This window comes from Gekko japonicus, unplaced genomic scaffold (genome assembly GCF_001447785.1).
Source record: "Gekko japonicus isolate JY-2015 unplaced genomic scaffold, Gekko_japonicus_V1.1 scaffold300, whole genome shotgun sequence".
Classification (NCBI taxonomy): Eukaryota; Metazoa; Chordata; class Lepidosauria; order Squamata; family Gekkonidae; genus Gekko; species Gekko japonicus.
Window position 1 is genome coordinate 265,749 of NW_015169179.1, and position 21,250 is coordinate 286,998.

The window sequence follows — 21,250 nt, forward strand, 5'->3', positions numbered from 1 at the left end:
AATACATGTACAGTTCACACTACTAAATACTCAGCATTTATTGTTTACCACAAAATAAACAGTTGTACATGATAAACACATGGCAGTGGATACAAGACATTATGACACTTCTTTCCCCACAAAGTACAACTCCCATAGGGAGTCACTTGCACCCTCAACTTTCTCAAGCTTGGGGGGCGGGGATTCTCTGAGACTATCATCTGAGGGGTCTGTTATTTTGTTCCATTAGGGTCAAACCTAGCGTTTAACTCATTCCAAATCCCTCATGTAAGGATGTAGTAAACAGTTTGCTGTTCATGTCACAGAATCCCTTTGTGGTTCACCCTTGAGAATTGTATAGCTGTGAGAACTCTTAACTTCAGAAGCCCCCATGAGCCTCAAGGGTGCATTGTTCAGAGAAGGCTGGAGGATGTACTAGCCACCCAAAAGAACTCACTAGACAGCTGCCATATTACAGTTAAAGGGGCACAGTCTTCTTGTTGGCAGCTTCGGCTAAAATTCTTTACTTTTCTTATGTGTAAATATGACACTGTTTGGATGGGGAGGAGGGAAATCACTGAGCAGCAAGCACATTAGTCTCCTGCCCTTGTGACCAAGATTTTAACCACTCAAAGTGCAAAGGGCATTGCAAGAAATGACTCAGACAAATTTTTTCCCATTGCTGAAAAAGTCTTTGCATTTAGGCAGCTGGGAAAGGAATGTATATTTGCCTGACCCTCCCCTCAACTCATTCCTCTCCCTTCTCTATGCTGCCTGGGTCCCCAAGAAGGAGATGGGCTTCACTTAGCAATTGGATGTCATCTTTCTGGCAAGAGCACAAAGAAGATGGCCTTCAGGAAGTGACCAAAGCTACAGATGGCAGCCACAAGCCAATGGGTGCGAAGGCTAGGATCAGTATTCACCACACACTTCGTTATGTCAGTCTAGAAGGAGGAGGGGAGAAGAACAGAGAAGAATCAAAAATTCGTGCTTCCCATCTTTCTACACAGTTTCCCACCTTGAACATTGTACAGTCTGACTTCTGAGGCAGTTCCACAAGAATTCTCAGTGGCTGGCTTGGGACAGACTTCCCACCCCATTCAGTCTCCATAGAGGTTTTCCCTTAGAACCACTACATTGTATTTTCCCCATAATCTGTCTACCTGGGCATCCTGAGGGGCCTCATTTGTGCCAAACTGCAGCCCGCCTGTCCTTAACCAGCATAATATGGCTGAAAACTACAAAACCACAGGCTGCCAGTAAATCTCTGTGTGTTTTGTGTATCTTGCAAATTTCTCTGTTTCTGTGGGTGGAAGGATTTGGGGCTGTAGTGGGAGGTGGAGGCAAGAAAGACACACTCCATGGATAGAAATCCTCCTGCCCATGGAAACACTCTACTGAATACAAACCAATGTTGGTACACATCTGAGAGGTGTGTGTTTGCAGTTAACCACCAATTGCACTTAGTTGCATTTAATTCTTCTGAGCTTTATATGAACACAGAAAAGTAATCTTCCAAAGCAGGGATGGTCAACTGGCATTCCTCGGGGCAGCATCTACTCCATAACACGCTTTCATCTGTTCCCTGGCAATCTGCAGTTTCACAGCCTGCCTTGCTTTTCATATTGCTGGAAAATGTTCCTCACTGTCATAGGTGCCCAATGGATATACCATTGGACAGCCAAGCGGCATGTGAATTAAAGGCAGGAATAGCAAGACAGCCATAGCCCCTGAGAGGATCCCGATTAGTCCAGCCATGCACCTTGGTATGATAAATGTGTGCAATCAGAGCCACCCAGCTCAGAGGAAGGAGAAGATGACACAGTGGCATGAAGACTCTTAGGTGTTTCCACTCTGAGTGGAACTGATAGACAACAGGAATGACTCCTGCCTCAGATGCTGTGGAAGCTGAAAAGAAGGGTCACAGGAAATGCTAGAAGGGGCATATCTGGCAACAACATGGTGTTCAAATCTTTAAGATTTATATGATACTAATTTTGAGTTATTCATTTCCCACTGTTACTCCACAGCTTCCATACACATTCAGCTGATATGAACCCAATGAAATATTCCCCGAACTAAAGCACGTGAGGCCCATGAGCAGCGGAATTCTAAAGCACCTGCTCAGCACATGTGCTCTGTGTGTATTATACAAATACAAACAGAGTGTGTGCCTTTAAGGCATTAGGACTGAGTTCATAGAAAATGTGCTAGCAGGTCATGAGCAAATGAGGCTAGTGGCATTGTGCTGGAAGCTTGATGGCAAATATAGTCAGGGTTACGGGAGGCCAGGCACAAAGCCCAAGGGCCATGCAGAGGAAGTATAAGCATGGTCACCGCGGGTCAGGGATAGATGGCTAGACTGACTAGCAAAGGGGAACTTGTCTTGTGTTTCCCTGCTTTATGCCAGCTGGTTAGTAAAACAGTAAATCACCATGTACAATTAAACAAAATTTGTTGGTTTTTATATGCAATGTTTAAAATTCAATTATTAACAAAATTACAACAATAACACTACAATATGCAATGTAAAGCTTAGCCGTACATACAGAGTAATACAGTACTAGTTACAGACAAACGACGGAGTTCTAGTACACTATCCGTTTGCATGTCCTTCAGGTTTGTCATTCTGTAATTATTTCTTCATTAGAATGAAATGCTGCTGTAGACCCAGTCACATTAGAGCTTGCTATAGGAGCTCCCCAGTCACCAGAATCTAAGCACGGTAGCATACTCAAAAAATTGTATAAGAATTAGCATTTTGAAATATGGCTTGCAGCACTTCATTCTAATGAAGAAATAATTACAGAATGACAAACCTGAAGAAGGACGCGCAAACGGATAGTGTATAGAACTCCGTCGTTTGTCTGTAACTAGTACTGTATTACTCTGTATGTACTGCTAAGCTTTATATTGCATATTGTAGTGTTATTGTTGTAATTTTGTTAATAATTGAATTCTAAACGTTGCATATAAAAACCAACAAATTTTGTTTAATTGTACATGGTGATTTACTGTTTTACTAGCTATTATACACCATGGTCCTGTTTGTTGTAAATTATGCCAGCTGGTAGCTGGTAATGATCTTGCCAATAACTTTTCTGTAACTTACACGCTGTAAACAGTGCTGTAAAACTCAGTGCCACTTACCCAGCCTCCTCTCCTTTTAAGCCACGTCACCAAGGTCTTGCGTACAAATTCCCCCAAGCAGTCTACAATGGTGTGGACCATGGCTGGCTGGGCATGTCTCACACAGTCCACGGCCAGCCCTGCTGCCACAGCATACAGCGACACCACCTTACCCCACGTGATGCCTGAAAGGAGAAAATAAAAGACTTTTCCATAGGACTGTTATGCACTTAGAGGGGAAAGGGCATGTTGTGAAGCTAGACAACTGTTCCCATATGTATACAATTTTTCCTATTTTTTATTCAGGCGGGTAGCTATGTTGGTCTGAAGCAGCAAGAACAAAGTTTGAGTCTAGTGGCACCTTTAAAGACCAACAAAGTTTTATTCATTTATTTTATTTTTTATATTACTGAATAAAACTTTATTGGTCTTAAAGGTGCCACTGGACTCAAACTTTGTTCTATCCCTTGGGAGGGTATTGCTACAGAAATCCCTGGCTCCATTTGCCACCTGTCTGACTTTAGAAAGCAGGGACACACACACACACACACACACCAGGGCCTTCCGCAATAATCTAAGAGAGCGGTTCTTGCATGGCACATCCAGGCTCCAGAGGGTGAGCAGGGAGAAGAGGTTCTGGGAGGCTCGATGGCAAATGTGGGTTTGCCTCTACATAATGCGCAGACCAGCACACCCAGCTTGTTGCTCACTAATGCTATATATTTTACTTCATTTATACCCTGCCTTCCTTCCCAGTGGGGCCCCAAAGCAGCTTACGTTGTTCTCTCCCCCATTTTATCCTCACAGGAACCCTGCGAGGTAGGTGAGGCTGAGAAAGTGGCCCCAAGGCACCCAAGGAAGCTTCCGGGGAAGGGTGGGGATTTGAACCTCAGTCTCCCAGATCCTGGTCTCTGACCACTACACCATCCTAGCTCTCACAGTGGTATAAGAATAAGTCATAAGGTACTGATAAAGTTAAACTATTTATATCCCCATTTTTCTATCCAACCATTGGCTAAACAAGACATTATTTCCATGATAGCCCTGCCATCACCTTATGTCTGTTTTCTGCAGGGACATAATTCTGATTTATGCCAACAGAGGTCTGATCCTCTGGGTTCTGTTTTTTCACCATGCAAGATCACCCTCTTCCCCCTCCCCCCCTTCACTGACTCTCCCTATTCAGGTACTCTGGTCCACCTACAAGGCATAGGTAACCCCCAGTTAAGTTCTGATTCCACTTGCCTAGTTTTATATCTAGAATATATACATTTCTCTTTGCTAGATTTACAGCAGTAACAAGTTTGGCCATTCTTCAAGAAGCAGCTGCTTGCCGTAATAGGTACTGTTTATTTAATTTTTCCACATTAAAATAATAATCTAGGACTGGAACATACAGCCCCCACAAACAACACTGGCCATGTCTCAGACTTCCTTCAAGCTCTCCACAAGTATGGCAGTTATACAGGGCAGCTCATACCTCTGTGTCTGGCAAGTGGACACCTTTCTGCTCTTTTAATGCAATGCAATTTGTAGCTTAAATTAGGGCCCACTAAGTTTTTGTCCTTTGTCCCCAATTCCCTGTCCCTACTCATCCTAACAAGTCTCTAAGTAGGTTAGGCTGAAAGAGAATTACTAACCCAAAGCCACCCAGCAAAGCTTTGTGGCAGAGTAGGGATTTGAACCCAGATCTCCCCGATCCTGATCTCCCTTCTGTGTCACACCACAGCCATCTCGCCTACCTCCTCCGTCTTCTAACATCAGTAGCACAAGACTTTAAAGCTCTGCCTGACCATCACGTGGGAGATCACAGATGGTTCAGAGACAGACTGCTTGTTCCTCTACCTCCCCCTTGCCCACCCACATGCATTAAGCAGCAATCTTCTGCATCTAATGAAAATACCACCCCTTCCTATTCAAGCTCAGCAAAAACAAGCTGCTCATTTACAAGGACACTCCAGAACCACCCCAGCTTCTGTACCTTGATGTATCTGTCCTGCTAAAAAATGTGTGCAAACAAGTCATCCGTTGGTGGGGGGGAGAGGGGGGGCAGCAAGGGATCCACCCCCACACAGCAGTGCACTGCTGTTGCTTTTAAAACAGATCTCCATTTCACAGCTGGCAAGCAATGCAAAAAAGCTGTCTCTGTTGAGATTATTTTTTTAGAGCAGCCAAATGGAAGCCAGCTGTGGAGCTGAGGTATGTAAATACTGTGCACCGCAGAGGAGGGAGAGCAAATGAAAATGTGCTGGATGGGAGCCCCCTGCATCGGCCTCCCAGCCCCTGGAAAAGCTCCAGGAAGCCATGTGGGAGAAAGCGTCTGGTCAGTCTCCAAGCTCACAAAACCACACTTCCCTTGCTTGTATAAATAAATCTACCCCACTTCATGATCAAAGCACACAACTCTCCCCTTCAGTCCCCAAAACAATATTCAAAGCCACATTTCAGCAGCTGGAGAGGCAGAGGGGGGAAGCAGAACTGACATCGTGCAGGCACTACACATGCCAGCCTTCCATACTGTCTGCTGCAATTACTTATTTACACTTACACCCCCCGCCTTTTCTGCCCAAAGCAGCTTACATCATTCTCCTCTCCTCCGTTTCATCCACACAACAACCCTGTGAGGCTGAGAGAGTGTGATTAGCCCAAGGTCACCCAGCAAGTTTCCATTTCTGAATGAAGATTTGAATCTGTGTCTCCCAGATCCTGGACAACACTATATAACTACTATGCCACACTAGCGCTCATACAGGAATAAGGAAGAAGCTGAGAGGAAGACCTTCTTAAAAATCCTTTCCAGATGTTCTATGACAAAACGAAAGTGTGTTGGGGGAGCAGAAATCACCATGGCAAGCTCCACCCTGAACCAAACACATTCACTGGAGTGTGTGCATACAGCATATGCATGTACGCTTGAACACACAATGATTCCTAGTTGTGAAAACCAAACCAAGACTGCATGGAAGTCAGGGTGGGACTTACTACTGCAACCTGCTTCCCACCCACTTATGTTTATTCTACCCATTTATAGGGCATCTGAACAGTGCATGCTTGCTAAGCTCAGTATTACTTGGCAAAGTTTGCACTTGGCCAGGGTTGGAAGAAAGCAGCAGACTCTTCCTCAGTAGCTACCAATGAAGGACAGACATTCATGGCCCCACTCATTTTCCCTTGGCATATGACAGGAAGCATCCTCATCTAGCTGGCCCCTGGGCACAGTAGAACAGCACCCCCAAAAGTGTCCTCTTTAAAGCACTGTGTTCCAGGCCACTGTAGGTCATACAGTTGGATGTTTGCTTTACGCTTTTGCAAGTGCGTTAGTACATGTGAATTAATTACTGTATTAAAGGTCTCCTACTGAGAAGAAATGCAACTAGATATTGTCAACTGGGACCTGGGAAGTAGGGCATTTTCTCATTTTGTGTTTGTTCTTTCACCCACGAAAACCCTGGTTTTAGCAGCTCCATGGTTGTCCAAACAAAACAGAAATTAAGCCAACCCGTTGCCTAATGTTCATGGGCTCCAAGCACCCACAGACTTTAATCAAGAGCTTGCGATCAAGCCCATAATCTGCAATACAAAGACAAGAAAGAACTGCCATCACCCCTGGCTTTGTACTCAAGTGTGGTTTCAGACTACAGGTCCACACATCCAAGAGGCACTGAAAGAGACAAAGAAAGAGATCTTTTCATTTACTACTCTTGAATTAACACTCTTGAAGCATGGATAGCCATGTCTGCATGCTTGGGGCAGGTGGAAAGGAATCTTTTTGGATAAAAGAACAAACAGGAAAAACAGAGAGTTCTCCTTCCCACTAGCAGTCCCAGGTTCAAATCTTCTCTCCGCCACACATTCAGTTAATGTCTTTGGGCTAGTAATTTTCCTGCAGCCTTTGCTACCTCATTGGGCAACTGTGACAGAAGAAGAGAGAACCATGCCCTGCAATCCTTAGAGGAAAGGCAGGATAAAAATAGGCGAATGGATGGAGCCTTCTGTTCTTCATTATGGGCATTAAGGTTGTTATGATCTTCACCCACAGAGCATCCAGAGACCAAAATGGTCAACAGCATCAAGACAGGGTACAGCTGTCAAGTCTCCAACCCACCCGCTTCACCATTCACCTCATTCAGTCCCCTGCCCCATGCTGTGGAGCAAAAATGGAGCCCCACAGGGCAGCAAGGAAGGACAGTGGTGGAAGCAACAAAGTAGGAGGCATAGCAGTTAGAATCCCATCTGAGTTCATCTAAGGTATTAACATCATTTCCTAGAGAATACCTGGCAACTCTGCTTGGTTGAACAGGGGATTTTTCATTATAGGCAGAGCAGTAATACCCTCTTTGCTGGGAGCCAAATACACAGCTCATTCCTGAAGGCACTGCAGTTGCCCATCTCAGTTTATAATCTAGTCTAGAGGAATAACTACTAACAGATGTGAAAATGGTCTTAAATGTTGACTGATCACGGAGTGACATGGGAATGCAGGTCCATACTCTGGCTATGGGGAGCAAGCATCTACGGTATTTCAGAATTGTACACTAACAAATGAACAAGAAAGAAAGGAAAAGGCAGCTGGCTCGAGATTTTAACTTCCCCAGTCTTTTACCCTAAAGGCATGGATTCTTTATATTCCAAAAATATTTATGTTCCACATCAATGAAATTTAATTCCAGTAGTCAAAACAAGGTACACAAACTTAATTTGCATATGCTGATAATATTTGTATGGTTTTATTCTGACCGCAGTGGTTTAGCAGAATTTAGAATGCTTGAATAATGGAAGAAGAATCTCCCCCCCCAAAAAAAAATATTGTTCCCACAGGGAAAGGGGTGTGTGGAACTAAGTTTGTAGTTTTCCTCATATAGGGTGCTAGGTTTAGTCTCCCTACCTTCACCTGCTAATATAAACTGCAGGCAGTCTGTGACGGGAACAACACAGTCAAATGTTTTTCTTCGTTCTATTATACACTCTAATGGAGCTGCCATTTGAGGTTTAAGAATCTTTTGGAAGAAAAAAAGAAGAAAAGCTGCTGAGCTAGACTTTGGAGATGGCTCAATGGCCAGCAGGTGTTGCCAAATGGAAGGTGAGTGAATGGGAGATCCATAAGAGGGGTCTGGAACTTTTACAGATGTGAAACAGGCACATGTGCATTTTTAGACGCTTATGCCTTTAAAATACACATAACAGCAATGAGGAAAGAACTGGGTTTCTGATGTTCACGTGGATTTTATGGATTTTTCAAACAGCAAAACAAAAACAAAAACATGCAGAAGCACTTCACAGCTGAGGCACAGCTAGCTAATGTGTATTTTGTACCCAGCTTTGAACCAGAGTACAAATACATCACTGCACTGTAGCGGCAGTTATGTCCCTTTCCAAGTTTACCTCTGCAACTATTTTTGGAAGACCCTCCCCCCCTCTCTCACACACACACAAAATCAAGCATTCTATTATTACAGAACTTTCAATGTTGAAGACCCATCCCTGAAACACTGCCTCCATCTGCTTTCTGTTTTCCATTGCTGAATCTGGCCTTGATTTTCAAAGAGCTGAATGTCTGGCTGTCTGAGGCACAAGCCAGCCTGTATTTTACGGGTTTGAACAGAATGCTGATTGGGCCTTCTAGCTAGTTGCTTGGATCCTTTCACAAAAGCCAAAATGTCTCTTCAAATGAATTACATTCACTCTCTTAAACTTCTTAACAGCCTCAAATGGGTCATTTGAATCACTGATGACACTTTGAGGAGTCCATGAGTTTCCTAGGAGCGGATGTAAAATACTCCTGAGTCAGAGTGTTAGTCGGCGAAAAACTCATACATCTTTTATGACTGACTGAAACACATTCAGTGGATCTGAATTGCCAACAGATGAGGAAGAACCCCTGGAACATTCTAGCTTAGCAAATGGGGGGAGGTCAATTGGCTAAAGAAAAAAATGGAGGTCACTGAGGCTTGTCAAAGGGATGCTTCCATGCATGACAGACATTTTAGAGTTCATTGCCTAACAGCCAAGGGTAACTGCATGAGTTCACAATTCAAAGAGAACTATTGAGGGGCACATTTCACAGACAAGGGTGACTTCCTGCAATCTTCTACAAAAAGAAACAGAGATTCACCACTGTGTATATTAAGCCTTCACCAGCTTCAAGAAGAAAACTAGAAAACTTCTGCACACACAGGGTAGCCATAGGACTCTACTGCTTCTGTCTCCATCTGCAGTAGATAAACACAGGGCTGTTTGCACCAGCCCTTTTTAAGGTCCTCTGGTGCAACCTTGGTGCACCACCACCAATCTTCAGCATATTCCATTTTGGTCCTCCCCAGTCAATCTACACTGCAATCCCAGGAGATTTTACTTTAAACATGGCAGATGTCACTGGCCCCATTACCAGATGTTACAACTTCTACACTATATGCCTAAAGAGAAATATTTCTCCCTTTCCCACTGTAGCCACATTGTTTCTAGCCAAACTACAAGGAATCCTGAATTAGTACCAGTTGAGAAATCCTAAGTATGGCTAGACAGCATGCGTGAGTTTCCTCAGGTACTCTCCTAGGACCATTTCAGGTTGGGGAAATAGCACAGGAGGTGAAGACAGGTGCTTCTCTGTGCACACTACAGACACAACTTTAATCATGCATAACATGTGAGAACTAATGAGAACATGTAACTCATATCTGACTATTACACAGATACAGGGTTGAGGACCCTGAACCCAACCTGTATACTCTGTAATGTGTAAATCATACACCATCTCAGTAGGAGGTGCATGCTTTCAGATGCCAAAGTAAGTGTATTATTTGAAGTTTTCCCCTCACATACACCTATGCTGAAACTGTTCCTCAGTTTGCACATTTCCCTCTGAAATATTATCCTATCAGCATTATACTTGTGTACACTGGGGTTTGGATTAACAGCTCGTAAAAGTAAAACAGGGAGCTGGTCATCTCTTAGAAATCCAGGGTCAGTCCTAGAAAATCCCCGTACCCTGTGCTGACAATTTAAAAAGTCAACAAATGAGCAAAGTATTTAAGAACAGCTGCTCTGGGCCAAGCTGTTTTGTAAATATCAGCTGTTTGGCTCCTTTGTCAGTAATTTACAAACTCTTTGCTGAAGGAGCCTTTCAGTGACATTTTTATCTTTGTCCAGAAACAACATATCAGCTGCATCATTGTGCTAAAGTGGCTTCCTACCCCATGTCCATTATATACAAGCATGCAGTAGTTGTTTGCGTGTCAGATCTGGAAGACGTAGATTTGAAACCCCCCAGTCTGCCATGGAAGCTCACGGGGCCAGTCACTCTCTCTCAGCCTAACCTACTATACAGGGTTGTTGCCCTGGTGATAAAATAGAGAAGAAGAGAACAATTTTGTAAGCTGCTTTGGATTCCCTTGGGAGAGTAAGGAAGAGAATAAACACACACTTCTCTCTTCCTTTAAACAAGAATGAAGAATTTATCGTCTTTGACACAGAGCAAGGTGGACTTCAGTTTCTTTCACTAATGAAAACTGGATTAAAAAAAACTGGATAGATTTTTTAAAAATCACTTTACCTACTTTGATTTGATTCTGGTTTAAAGAGGTTTTTGTTTGTTTTGGAAGAAAATCAATTCTGCAGTGCCAGTACAGGGAAAATAACAGATTGAAAGGAAACCAAGCCAATCAATACACTCAAGTCAGATACAGATATATACTCCCCAGCCCAAACACGTGAAGGTTGAAATAACAGCCCTTGATCACAAATAAATCCCAATTTCTGGTTTTTACTCTTCATGGCTGAAGAAGCAGGCACCTGAGAGTGAATGAGGAATGTCAGCTAGCCTGGCATGCATTCAATCTCAGCAGTCATGGAAAAGAAGAAACCAGAGTTTTCTAAATGCTTAAGGGAGTAACGGCTGAGAGGGATAGTGACCCAAAGGTTGAAATTAACTCCCCCTTCTGGGAAAAGAGGAACAGAGAGATGGGCATCTCTTCACCTGGTAAATTGGAAGAGAAGAAAAACATATATGGATTTGTGTTAAATCATTAGTGAGGCTTCCATTGCCAACTGCTTCCAGTCAGGATCCTTTGCCAAATGGGCCCCACCCTGCAGGCTGTCCTAAAACATGCCTGTGCTTACACCCCTTGCTTTGTCCTTCCCCTCCCCCACTCTGGATTGTAGTACAACACCTGAAGAAAAGATCTGAGTTGCCACTGCCAGGAAGGCATCCGTCACCACGGTTTCTGAGTGCAGGGAGATGTTTAGCTGTCGCGCAACATTCCGATAAAGGTTGGGTCTAATGTACTCCAGCTCATCACCTAAAAAAACAAAAAACAAGCCAGATGGAATTTGAGTTTCAGATCACTGATGCCACACTTCACTGTGTGCAGAACTGATCAACTGGGGAGGGAATTCCTCCAGGCAAAGACAAGAGTACTGGAGATTGGCACCACATACAATAGCTTGCAGAGGTGTTCTAAGGAGGAACAAGGTTTCTCTGGGCCTCCTAGGAACTTCTTCTGGAGCCCAATGCAATCCCATCAACATGCCTATTTTAAAAAATAATTCATATACACCAATTTAGAACTCATTTTCAGGTTGACATCAGCAGGTCAGCCAGGCCTTCACATTACAACTTGCCACCTCCTTCATCATTCAGTTTCAGAAGACTGGCAAAGAAATAGTCTGGATGGTATCCAGACAGTCACAGAATTCACCATATCAAAAATGAGCTGGAAAAAGGCTGTGTGCATCAATCCTAACCAAGTGTCTGTGAGGAAAGACAGGTCTAATGGAGTTAGATGTGCATCCAACAGAAAAGCTCCCTATGCATCGAAAGGGAAGAAGCCTCAGATTTACATTCAGGTTCACTGCTTAGGTCACAGACAACAAAAAAACTGTATCTGGAGGTGTAGTTCTCTCCAGGTTGCTGGAGGAATCAAGCAAAGGATTCCACACACAACATGAACTGTTTTAACCAAAGGACCAAACTACACGCAATACTGGAGTTCCTAGACTGGAACTTCAGACATGTAATTCATCCCTAAGAAGGAGCCACAAGAAGACCCACATCTGAATCAGTGTCAAGGAATGGGGGGTAACTCATCCTCCTTGCCATTTCCCTGATCGGAAGTGCCCCCCTCGGCTGCTTTTAGCCCCATGGGGGGGAGGGGCAATAAATATGCATATCGTGCCCATCTTTTCCAGTACTACTGGGGCTTAATGCATTTCAATCGTAAAACAGTGCAAGGGAGGGAAAGATAACTCCTTTTTTTGCAGGGTTTACATCCATATTTAACACCTCATGTCTAGAGTTCTAATCCCAGAAATTTTGTCATCCTACTCCTATTGAATTCCTCACTGGATGACTTATGCTGTTGGCAGGCTACAAATGAAGTAAATAAATAAATTTTGGCATCTCAAGAAAACTGGATGCAAGATCTAAATTGCATCACACTTTGTAAAGTATAAGAAGGTTGAAATAAGACTGACAATCAGCTTTCTAGTTGTGTCAGAAACCTAGAACTGCCTATTTGTTTTACAGATACACCAATAGCAGAAGAAGAGCTGAAATGGACTTTAAGTGGCATATTTTAACTGGTTCATGTGGGTAGCCATGTTGGTCTGAAGCAGCAGAACAAAGTTTGACTCCAGTTGCACCTTTAAGACCAACAGAGTTTTGTTCAAGGTATAAACGTTTGTGTGCACACACACTTCTTCAGCTACATTGGAATGGAAATTACCAGTCCATACATATAAGTAGAGGGTGAGCAGTAAATTAAGAGACAGCATAATGAAGATGTTTAACAAATTCAAGGACCAAACAGGAATAACAAGCTTGACACAGAGAGTATTCCATCTTTCTGTGTTTATACCTCTGAGGATGCCAGTCACAGTTACTGGCGAAACGGCAGGTTCTACAATGCCAAGATCATAGCCACACATCCCGAAAAATCTACAGCAACTAATTAGTTTATATGGTTACCATTTTGTCTGGGATTAATTCCAGGGGAGAAAACATAGTGAAGGAAATAAATATGTCAAAATTGGAGATGGATGGGCAGATGTATTGTGGAATACTGAGAGTAACTGAGACCCTGCCATCATGCTCCATCCATCTCCTCTCAAGCATGGAGGCAACTTTACAACATCTTCTCCGAAGTGGGGTGATTAGCTATATAGAGTTATCTCCCCTGTCCCCAGACCAGAGAAATACATTCCAATCTACCATTCTAAATTATATTACATTCTACTATTCATTATGTTACATTACAATCTACTATTCTACTCTATTATACCAAACAATAAAATAAAATAAAATAAAGAGGACATATGGCCCTTCTGGGGGGTTAGTGAGAATACAGATGTAAGGGTTTAATGAGGTTAGCATATGTAGTGAGATAAGAAACCAATATCCCTGTTAAGTCCTGGGGGTTCTATTGTTCTGAGTGTTGTAATAATACGTTAACAGGGTTCAAGCCACCCTGAACCTGCCTTGGCAGGGAGGGCATGGTATAAATTAAATAAATAAAATAATAAATAAATAAAAGATACCAACATTCCTTTTTTTATTCCATGTTGCTTCAGCAAGCACAAAATAATCTTCATTCATTTCTTAAAAGCAGACATATTTACCTTCAGGAATTATATGCCGGTTTTTTTTAAAGAGTTGCTTAATTTGTACGGTAGCTCCCACACATTTCCCAGTAATTTTAATGCAATATACTGGGAAGGGAAAGGGGAAAGGACAGCCCTGATGAGGTCATATCCAATATAGCCCAACCTCAGGCCTCAGCGATGTGCCAGATCTTCAACTTAAACAAAAAAAAAACCCTGCCCTGTTCATTTGTAACACCCACCATAGGGGTACAATTGAAAGAACCAAAGGAGCCTGCTGGCACCTGCAGCTTTTCATCATGCAGACTCTCTTTCCAGGGGCCTTTTTCTCTCAGCCAGGTTGAGTTCCGCAATCACAGCATGGCTAGGAGAGAGGTGCCTAGATGCACAGACTAGGACAACAGAGCGGCAAGTGGAGATGTGCACAGTTCCTGGGGCCTGTTAAAACTTGCCCCCCGGCCCAGACTTACACTTACATATTTTTACAATACAGGTCTGTCATTATAGGCATGAGGATAACACAGTGGCCAGGGACTGGGGATGCTAAATTAACCAGGTTTATAGCTTCTGCTAGCAGACACAATAAACAGTGTGCCCAGGTAGACAGGTTATACAGATGCACTGGTGTAAATTCATCTTTTTTAAAATTAAGTGGTGGGTAAAGGACAGGACAATGTCCTGAATTGGGACAATACAACATTGAGATCAAATCTGCAGTAGAAAACAGTTCTCTTTTAATGAAACACATGATTTCACTGGGTGTGGGGGAGAGGAATTAGGGCACATGAAACTGAAATTTCGGTAATAACCCCCCTTCACATGAATCTATTTGTGCAAGCACAGAAGATATCTACACCAGCATATTTATGGTTCATTACATATTTTTTTATATATTCTCTGGCTTTGTTCAGTTTATCTTTCCCAGCCCCTCTATGGTTCATCACATACTTTCTATCCATACATGCCATTTCTTTTTGCAACTGAGAGGCAAACTCTGACATATACATACAAACTTTCCAACAAGAACAGAACAGAACAAGCAGAAGTTCCTGCTTCTAGTCCAGTAGAGGGGTAAGAAAACGTAGAAGTATAGAGAAACTCAACAACATTTTAGTAAAAATTCCACTAAATTCTTATGGGGCTTTTTAACTATTATGGACACAAATTCTACTTGACTGGCTTGAATTTCTATACCAATTCCACAACAAGATGCACTCTTGTGAAGTCTCTCAATACTTAAAAATAATTTTCCTCTGCTTCAACACAGCCTAGCAACATGAATTAAGACTGCCAGAAATGAACCACTCATTTCTTCCAATATATCCTGCCATGAACCACTGTCCTCATTGTTCAAGGAATATCTATGGAGGACAGAACTGTGAACCTGATCCCAAAAGGGTGGGCTCTGAAATGCTGTACAGTGAAGGATGCATCACTAATTAGAAGGAGCCAACAATCTTGCTGTGTGTGCGGACTGTAGAAAGAAATGTACACACAGCAGAGATGTTAGCTGTTGCTGAGGCATCAATAGATAGAAGCAGAAATGCAGAGTTCCTAAGCCTACATTCATCGAGGGATCTCTCTGCGTTTCAAGAGGCAGTGTTCGTTTTGCGAAGATGACAAATGTATTGAGAAGATGAAACGACTTCAAACTAAAGAGGAATACATAGGGTTGCCATCCTGCAGGTGTGTTGTGTAGTGGGTTAGCTGCATGGAAGAATTGCTGAGGCACGCATGATACACTGCACACTTTACTAGTACACAACACGCACACCCACCAACGGCCAACCGGCCGCTTATATACAGTCTGGGGAACCTCCCATTGGCCCATTCAAACCTCCCGCCAATGTCCCATTGGTTCCCCTAGTGGCAGGGTGCAGGAGCCTGGTCCCATTGTTCTCCAGACTCAAGCTCCGCTGTATCGCGGGCGCCCAGTGGCAGTCCACGGACATAACAAGGTGGTAGCTGCAGATCTCCTGGGATTGCAACTGATCTCCAGGCTACAGTTCACCTGAATAAAATGGCCATTTTGGAAGGCAGACTCAGAGCCTATGGCATAATGCCCCATTGAAGCCCCTCCCCTCCCCAAAGCCCACCTTCCTTACGCTCCACCCCCCAAAATCTCCAGGTATTTGAATTTCCCAACCCAGAGCTGACAACCCTAGGAACATGTGATGTTGCCCCTACACAGAAAAAAGCCTAAATCATGATTGATGCTGAAAGTTACAATGATAGCTGAGGATAAGAAATCTTCACATGTTGGTTGTGATTTTAACTTAATCGCAGCAAGAGCAACATATAATGCTAACCACTGTGCAAAAAAGCTAACATAGTATCAGGCTCCACTCCAGTCTTTGCAAGATTCTATCAAATCAGATGCCTTTGCCGGTAGTAAAGTTTCATAAAGCAACAAGCAACAATATTCCATTAATGATTTAGTTGCCAAAATAAGACAGTTTCTTGCTGGAAGGGAGAAATCTTACACTATTTACTTTATAATTTCATGGCATATGGCAATATTTGCAGTCTGTGAATCACACACAGTGACATTATAATAAATAAATGGATTTAACAGCAACAGCAGATGATGAGGCGTAGAGCAACCAAGTCCACATTACATCACATATTCTTTGATGAGAACATCACTAAATTGCTTCTCTCAACAATTAAAGAGTAATGAGTCAAGGTTTATACAACTTTGTTATGTCACATGAGTAACTTGGGCCTTATTATTAAAGAAGCAGATGGCAATACTGCCCCAATGATAGAATTCAGTGCCCTTCAGATTGCTGGCTATGGTTATCACACTACCATTTTTGTTGAGAATATATGCATAACTCGCATTGTTAGTTATGAATAGGGATGGGCACAAACTGGCTCATGAGCCAAAATACGGCACAAATTTGGGCCGGTCTGGAGCTTGGGGACTGATGTTTTGGGAAGGCACTTTGGGGCCAGCCATTTAAACCTAACAGTGGAGTGGCACTTTTTGTTCAAGTCGCTACTGGGTAGAGTGCAACATCGCCAACATTAATCCAAAGTTAAAAAGAAAGCATTCAGGCTCTTGCATGAAGACTCACAGCTATTGTTGTTGTGTCCAAGGATCAGGGTTGGCTCAAGGCATTTTACCCCCTCAAGCAGATTTGCACAGAATGAGTCTGCGGGGCAAAAGTGAGCCCCTGCCACCTTCTCAGCCCATGCATCCAGCTGGGAGGCGAGCATGGTGGAGCCTGCTTTCCCCAGGGGAGGCTAAAAACCCCAGAAGAGGAGCAAACTGCAGACTGCACAAACTGATACATTCAGGTACTGGTGGCAAGAGAGGTCTGAAATAGGATGATGGGTGCAAGTCAGGCCTATTGCCACCCTCTGCATCACCACCCTCCTCAAATTCTGATGTCCCAATCAGCCACTTGGAATCATGCGGCCCTTTCAGAGACCTGCCTATCAAAGAAGATGCCATTACATGTTGCAAGGGAATCCTTCATACTTCTTTGTATAGACACAGAATGATACAACTTGAGATTAACATATCAGAAGCAACACTTTTTCAAGCAAGATGTTTGACATGAGAATAATGGTACTGACAGATTATGCAGCACCATCAGAGGTTACCTTGAACGCATGAAGCTGCCCTATACTGGACCAGTCCATCGGTCCATCTGGGTCAGTATTAGGGTTTCTAGCCTTCAGGTGGTGGCTGGAGATCTCCTGGGATTTCAACTTAACTTCAGGTGATAGAGATCAATACACCTGGACAAAATGGCTGCTTTGGAGGGTGGATTCTATGGCATTGTACCCTACATGGCCCCTACCAGGGTACAATGCATCTCCAGGTATTTCCCAACATAAAGCTGGCAACTACAGTCATTAGTGTCTACTCCAAAGTCTCAGGTTGAGGTCTTTCACATCACCAACTACCTTAGCCTTTAGCTGGATATACCAGGGACTGAACCTGGGCCTTTCTGCATGCAAAGCAGATGCTTTGGTACTGAACCATGGCCCCTCCCCATCTTCATGTTCAGCTGTGTGTAGTACATCTATAAATCCAGACCTCATAATTAACTTCTACCTTTTGCCCCCACAAAAGGACAGTTTTAATTTACTACTTTGCAACGCATGATTTTTAGTAACGGGGACAGGCAATTTAAAAATATGTATATTCAGCATTGTTTGAAGGGAAAAAATAATAATCTCTAAAAGAGGAGGAAGAACAATGTTATTACTAATTACTGATCTTCACATTTTAAAAAGCCAGAAGAGGAGAAAGTGTAGACCATAACAGCTTGATTCTCACATTACCTATGGGACTAAGGGAAAGCCAGAACTACTCAGAAATATGTCACAACTGCTCAGAAATATGTTGTCTGAATGATACAGGAGATTGAATTTATACCCTGCTCTTCACCACCTGAAGGAGTCTCAGAGCGGCTTCCCCGCTCTGAAAGAACTTGTGACTGACCCAGGTCACACCAGCAGCTGCATGTGGAGTGGGGAATCAAACCCGGTTCTCCCAGATTAGTGCCTGCACTCTTAACCACTACACCAAGGAGAATATATATATGTACTCTGCTCACACTTGGCTCCTGAGGTTTCCAGCTATCTTCAGAACAATGTTGTCTCATTTACTCAGAGATCATTGGGGGGGAAACTGCTTTCCAGACAGGACATGGGGTAAACGAGTGCCTCACAGCTTCCAGGGCATATACCTTTTTTCAACACCCTGTCAAATTTGTATCTAACCAAAGAAGTAATTTCATGGGTTGGAACATGATGGAAGCATACAGCCCGCCTAAAGCTGTGAAACATTAATGAGACAGATGAAACATGTCATCAGCTATTTCACACTAATATGGGCAGGAGATATTAAAATCTGGAGACCTCTTTAATTCTCAGGTTCCTCATTGGCCTGGCAGACTAAGGGAGATTCATGCCCCGGGCCATGAGTGTGCTCAGCATTTTTCTTGGTTCTACATTCCTCCCACAGAAGTATGGGAAAGGAGATCAAGCAGCAAACCACATTCAACACCAGTTTCTTATTCACATTTTGAAAATCAGGTTAGACAAGGGGCCAGACAGTGACCACTTGCATGTCTTTGTAATGAGATAATAATCAGGTGCAAGTCTCACAGAGAGGGTGCGTTCAGACGGGGGCTTTATATCGGTTAGGGTGCTGGTTCCAACCGTTGTACTCACCGGCGTTCAGACGGGGCACATCTGCCCCCTGTCCCTAACCGGTGTAAAGCCCTTTACACCGTTGCACTCTGCCACCAGGTCCCAAGTGGTGGTATACTGAGTGCAACGGTTGTAAACGGTGTATCCCGGCATCTGATCGGTCTCCACCATTCCACAGCCATTTCCGTCGGAAGCCTGAGGCTTCCAGGTTTCCCCCGCCATTTTTTTTTAAAAAAACTAGGCAATATGCGCTCGGGCGAAGCTTCGCCCTGAGCGTTTGTTAAAAAAAAAAAAGCCCTTAGTTTAACTTCCCGGAGGAGTCCGGGACTTAAGGGAGGCCAGGTTGGGCTTTAAACTTTAAAGGTAAGTCCTTACCTTTAAAGTTTAAATGTAATGGGGGGGGGTTGAGCTTGCGCAAAGATCGCCATTCGGTAAATGGCTGCCTATGCGCATGCTCAAACTGTGTTTTTTTTTAAAAAAAAAAAACTCGCCGACGCCCGCAGCGTGTGAGCGGGCGTACACCGGAGGGATCCGCAAAATGGAGGTAAGTCTGATCGCATTTCTGCCGGCATAAACTGCACCGGTTCCAACCGGTGCAGTTTATGCCGGCAGAAAGCCCCCGTCTGAACACACCCAGTGAAACTCAAAGGAGACTTCAGAAATGTTTGCAAGGTTTTTGGGTGTCCTAGGCGAACTATGACTTTGGCACTGCCCCCGCTCCTTTCATTCATCAGAGAGAAAAGCGAGATGTCTAGAATAAGCATTTCACTTTCTGGGCATTCAAATGCAAAAATAAAAATAAATAAGCTCTTCAAAAGCCCTCCATGTTCCATCATGGCAGCTACAGAAGTCCAGAATCAACAGATATGGAGATTCCAGAAGTCAGTTTATGTCAAGCTTCCCTTTGAGCCACTGTAGCATGGCTGCCTGGAATCAGCAGAGCAGTCCTGTCTACTGGGAATGAAGGGACTTGTGCAGCCCCCTGTAGTACTAGTGCAGGGGTCCCCAACGTGGTGCCCGCCAACACTTTTTCTGGGGACCATCAAGTGCTTTTAGGAAGTGGGTGGGGCCCAGCAAGGTTTCTGATTGGCTGTGCAGATTTTTTTAATGTTGCTGTGGCGGCAGCTGCCACCACAGCACAAGGCTGTACACTGTCACTGAAGTTAAGCTGTAGCAATCATTTGGTGTCTGGCTCTACCTCCTGCGGCAGCCATTTTGTGGCAGCCATTTTGTTGCTGCGCCCACCATCCTGTGTCAGAATTCCAAATGGGCCCACAAGCTCAAAAACGTTGGGGACCCCTGCACTAGTGAGTGTGCAAGAAACAGGGTAGGAATGGGTGATGGACCTAGAGCAGCTGTAAGAGCGGGGTGGGAATGTATCCCTGCTGGATCAGGAGATTTACTGCTTACTTACTTTTATATTCTGACTTTCTTCGATCACATTCCAGGCAGCATACAAGATCTCTGCTGGCAGTGTGGGTCCTCCTTGGCCCTGCTCCACACTCCTAGAGGAGGTAGTGGGAAGTGAAGGGATTCAAGCTCTGCTACCTTGCTCTGTTGCCACAGGCAGGCATGCCCCCTCAGAGGGTGGCCAGGCGCCAGAAGGGGCCACATGCATCCATTCTCACTGGGCAGGCCAGCTGAAGTGAGTAGCAGCAGTTACTCTTGCTGTTCTTGCCTGCCTGGGATAGGCAATACAAGCACGCACAACCAGCCATTCAGCTTAACTAAGCACGCATGCAAACACACTAGCTTTTCATCACTCCTCCCAGCGGTTCCATCAAATGACTACAGCGAGGAACCTCCTGGCAAACTGTTGCATTGCCTGCTGGCACCCAAAGTGCCGACAGGAGGAAATGGGATCAGGGCACACTACCAGCATGTCTGGTTGAAACTGGAAGTGCCTTCATGGATGCTCTGTGGATTTACCACAGTGTTTTTGTGACTCCTAGAGCAAGTTCCCACTCCCAATTGCTCCCAGGGTTTGCTAGCTGCAGCCTGGCAGCCATACATCCTGCCCCAGCAGACAACTCCTCCTCCAGAGGTGATGGCAGAGGTGACGCCGCTTGGCATTGCTGGTGAAGGGGGTGGGGAGGGCTGGAGGAGAAGGAGAGGGTGGGGGGGTGGCTACTCATCCCTGGGAGACTTGCTGTGGCTGCTCCTCCTCCACTAAATCTCTTGTGGGGCCAGAGGTGACACAGTAGTGGACGGAGTGCTCCTGCTACCACCAGAGCCCCCACTCACCTCAGTCCTCCCTTCGTTCCATGGGTGCTTCCCCCCCACTGTCTCTAGACACAGCGGCCACTGACAGTGGCAGCCCAGGCGTCTCCAGCCCTGCCCTCGCAGGAGGTCTGTTGGGTGGTGGCAGAGAAGCAGC

At 44.3% G+C, this 21,250-nt stretch overlaps 1 protein-coding gene across 11 annotated transcripts in view; it reads right to left on the reverse strand.

Moving 5' to 3' along the window:
• Positions 1-35: 35 nt before the first annotated feature.
• BOK (BCL2-related ovarian killer) overlaps positions 36-21,250 on the reverse strand; it is a 28,842-nt gene continuing 7,627 nt past the window's right edge. For all 11 annotated transcript variants that reach the window (XM_015416073.1, XM_015416074.1, XM_015416069.1 and 8 more), the window contains 3 exons: positions 11,274-11,402; positions 3,130-3,293; positions 36-923 (listed from right to left, as the gene is read on the reverse strand). In XM_015416073.1, coding sequence (XP_015271559.1) covers positions 798-923; positions 3,130-3,293; positions 11,274-11,402 — 419 coding nt within the window. In that variant the 3' untranslated portion in view covers positions 36-797. The remainder of the gene's footprint in view (positions 924-3,129; positions 3,294-11,273; positions 11,403-21,250) is intronic.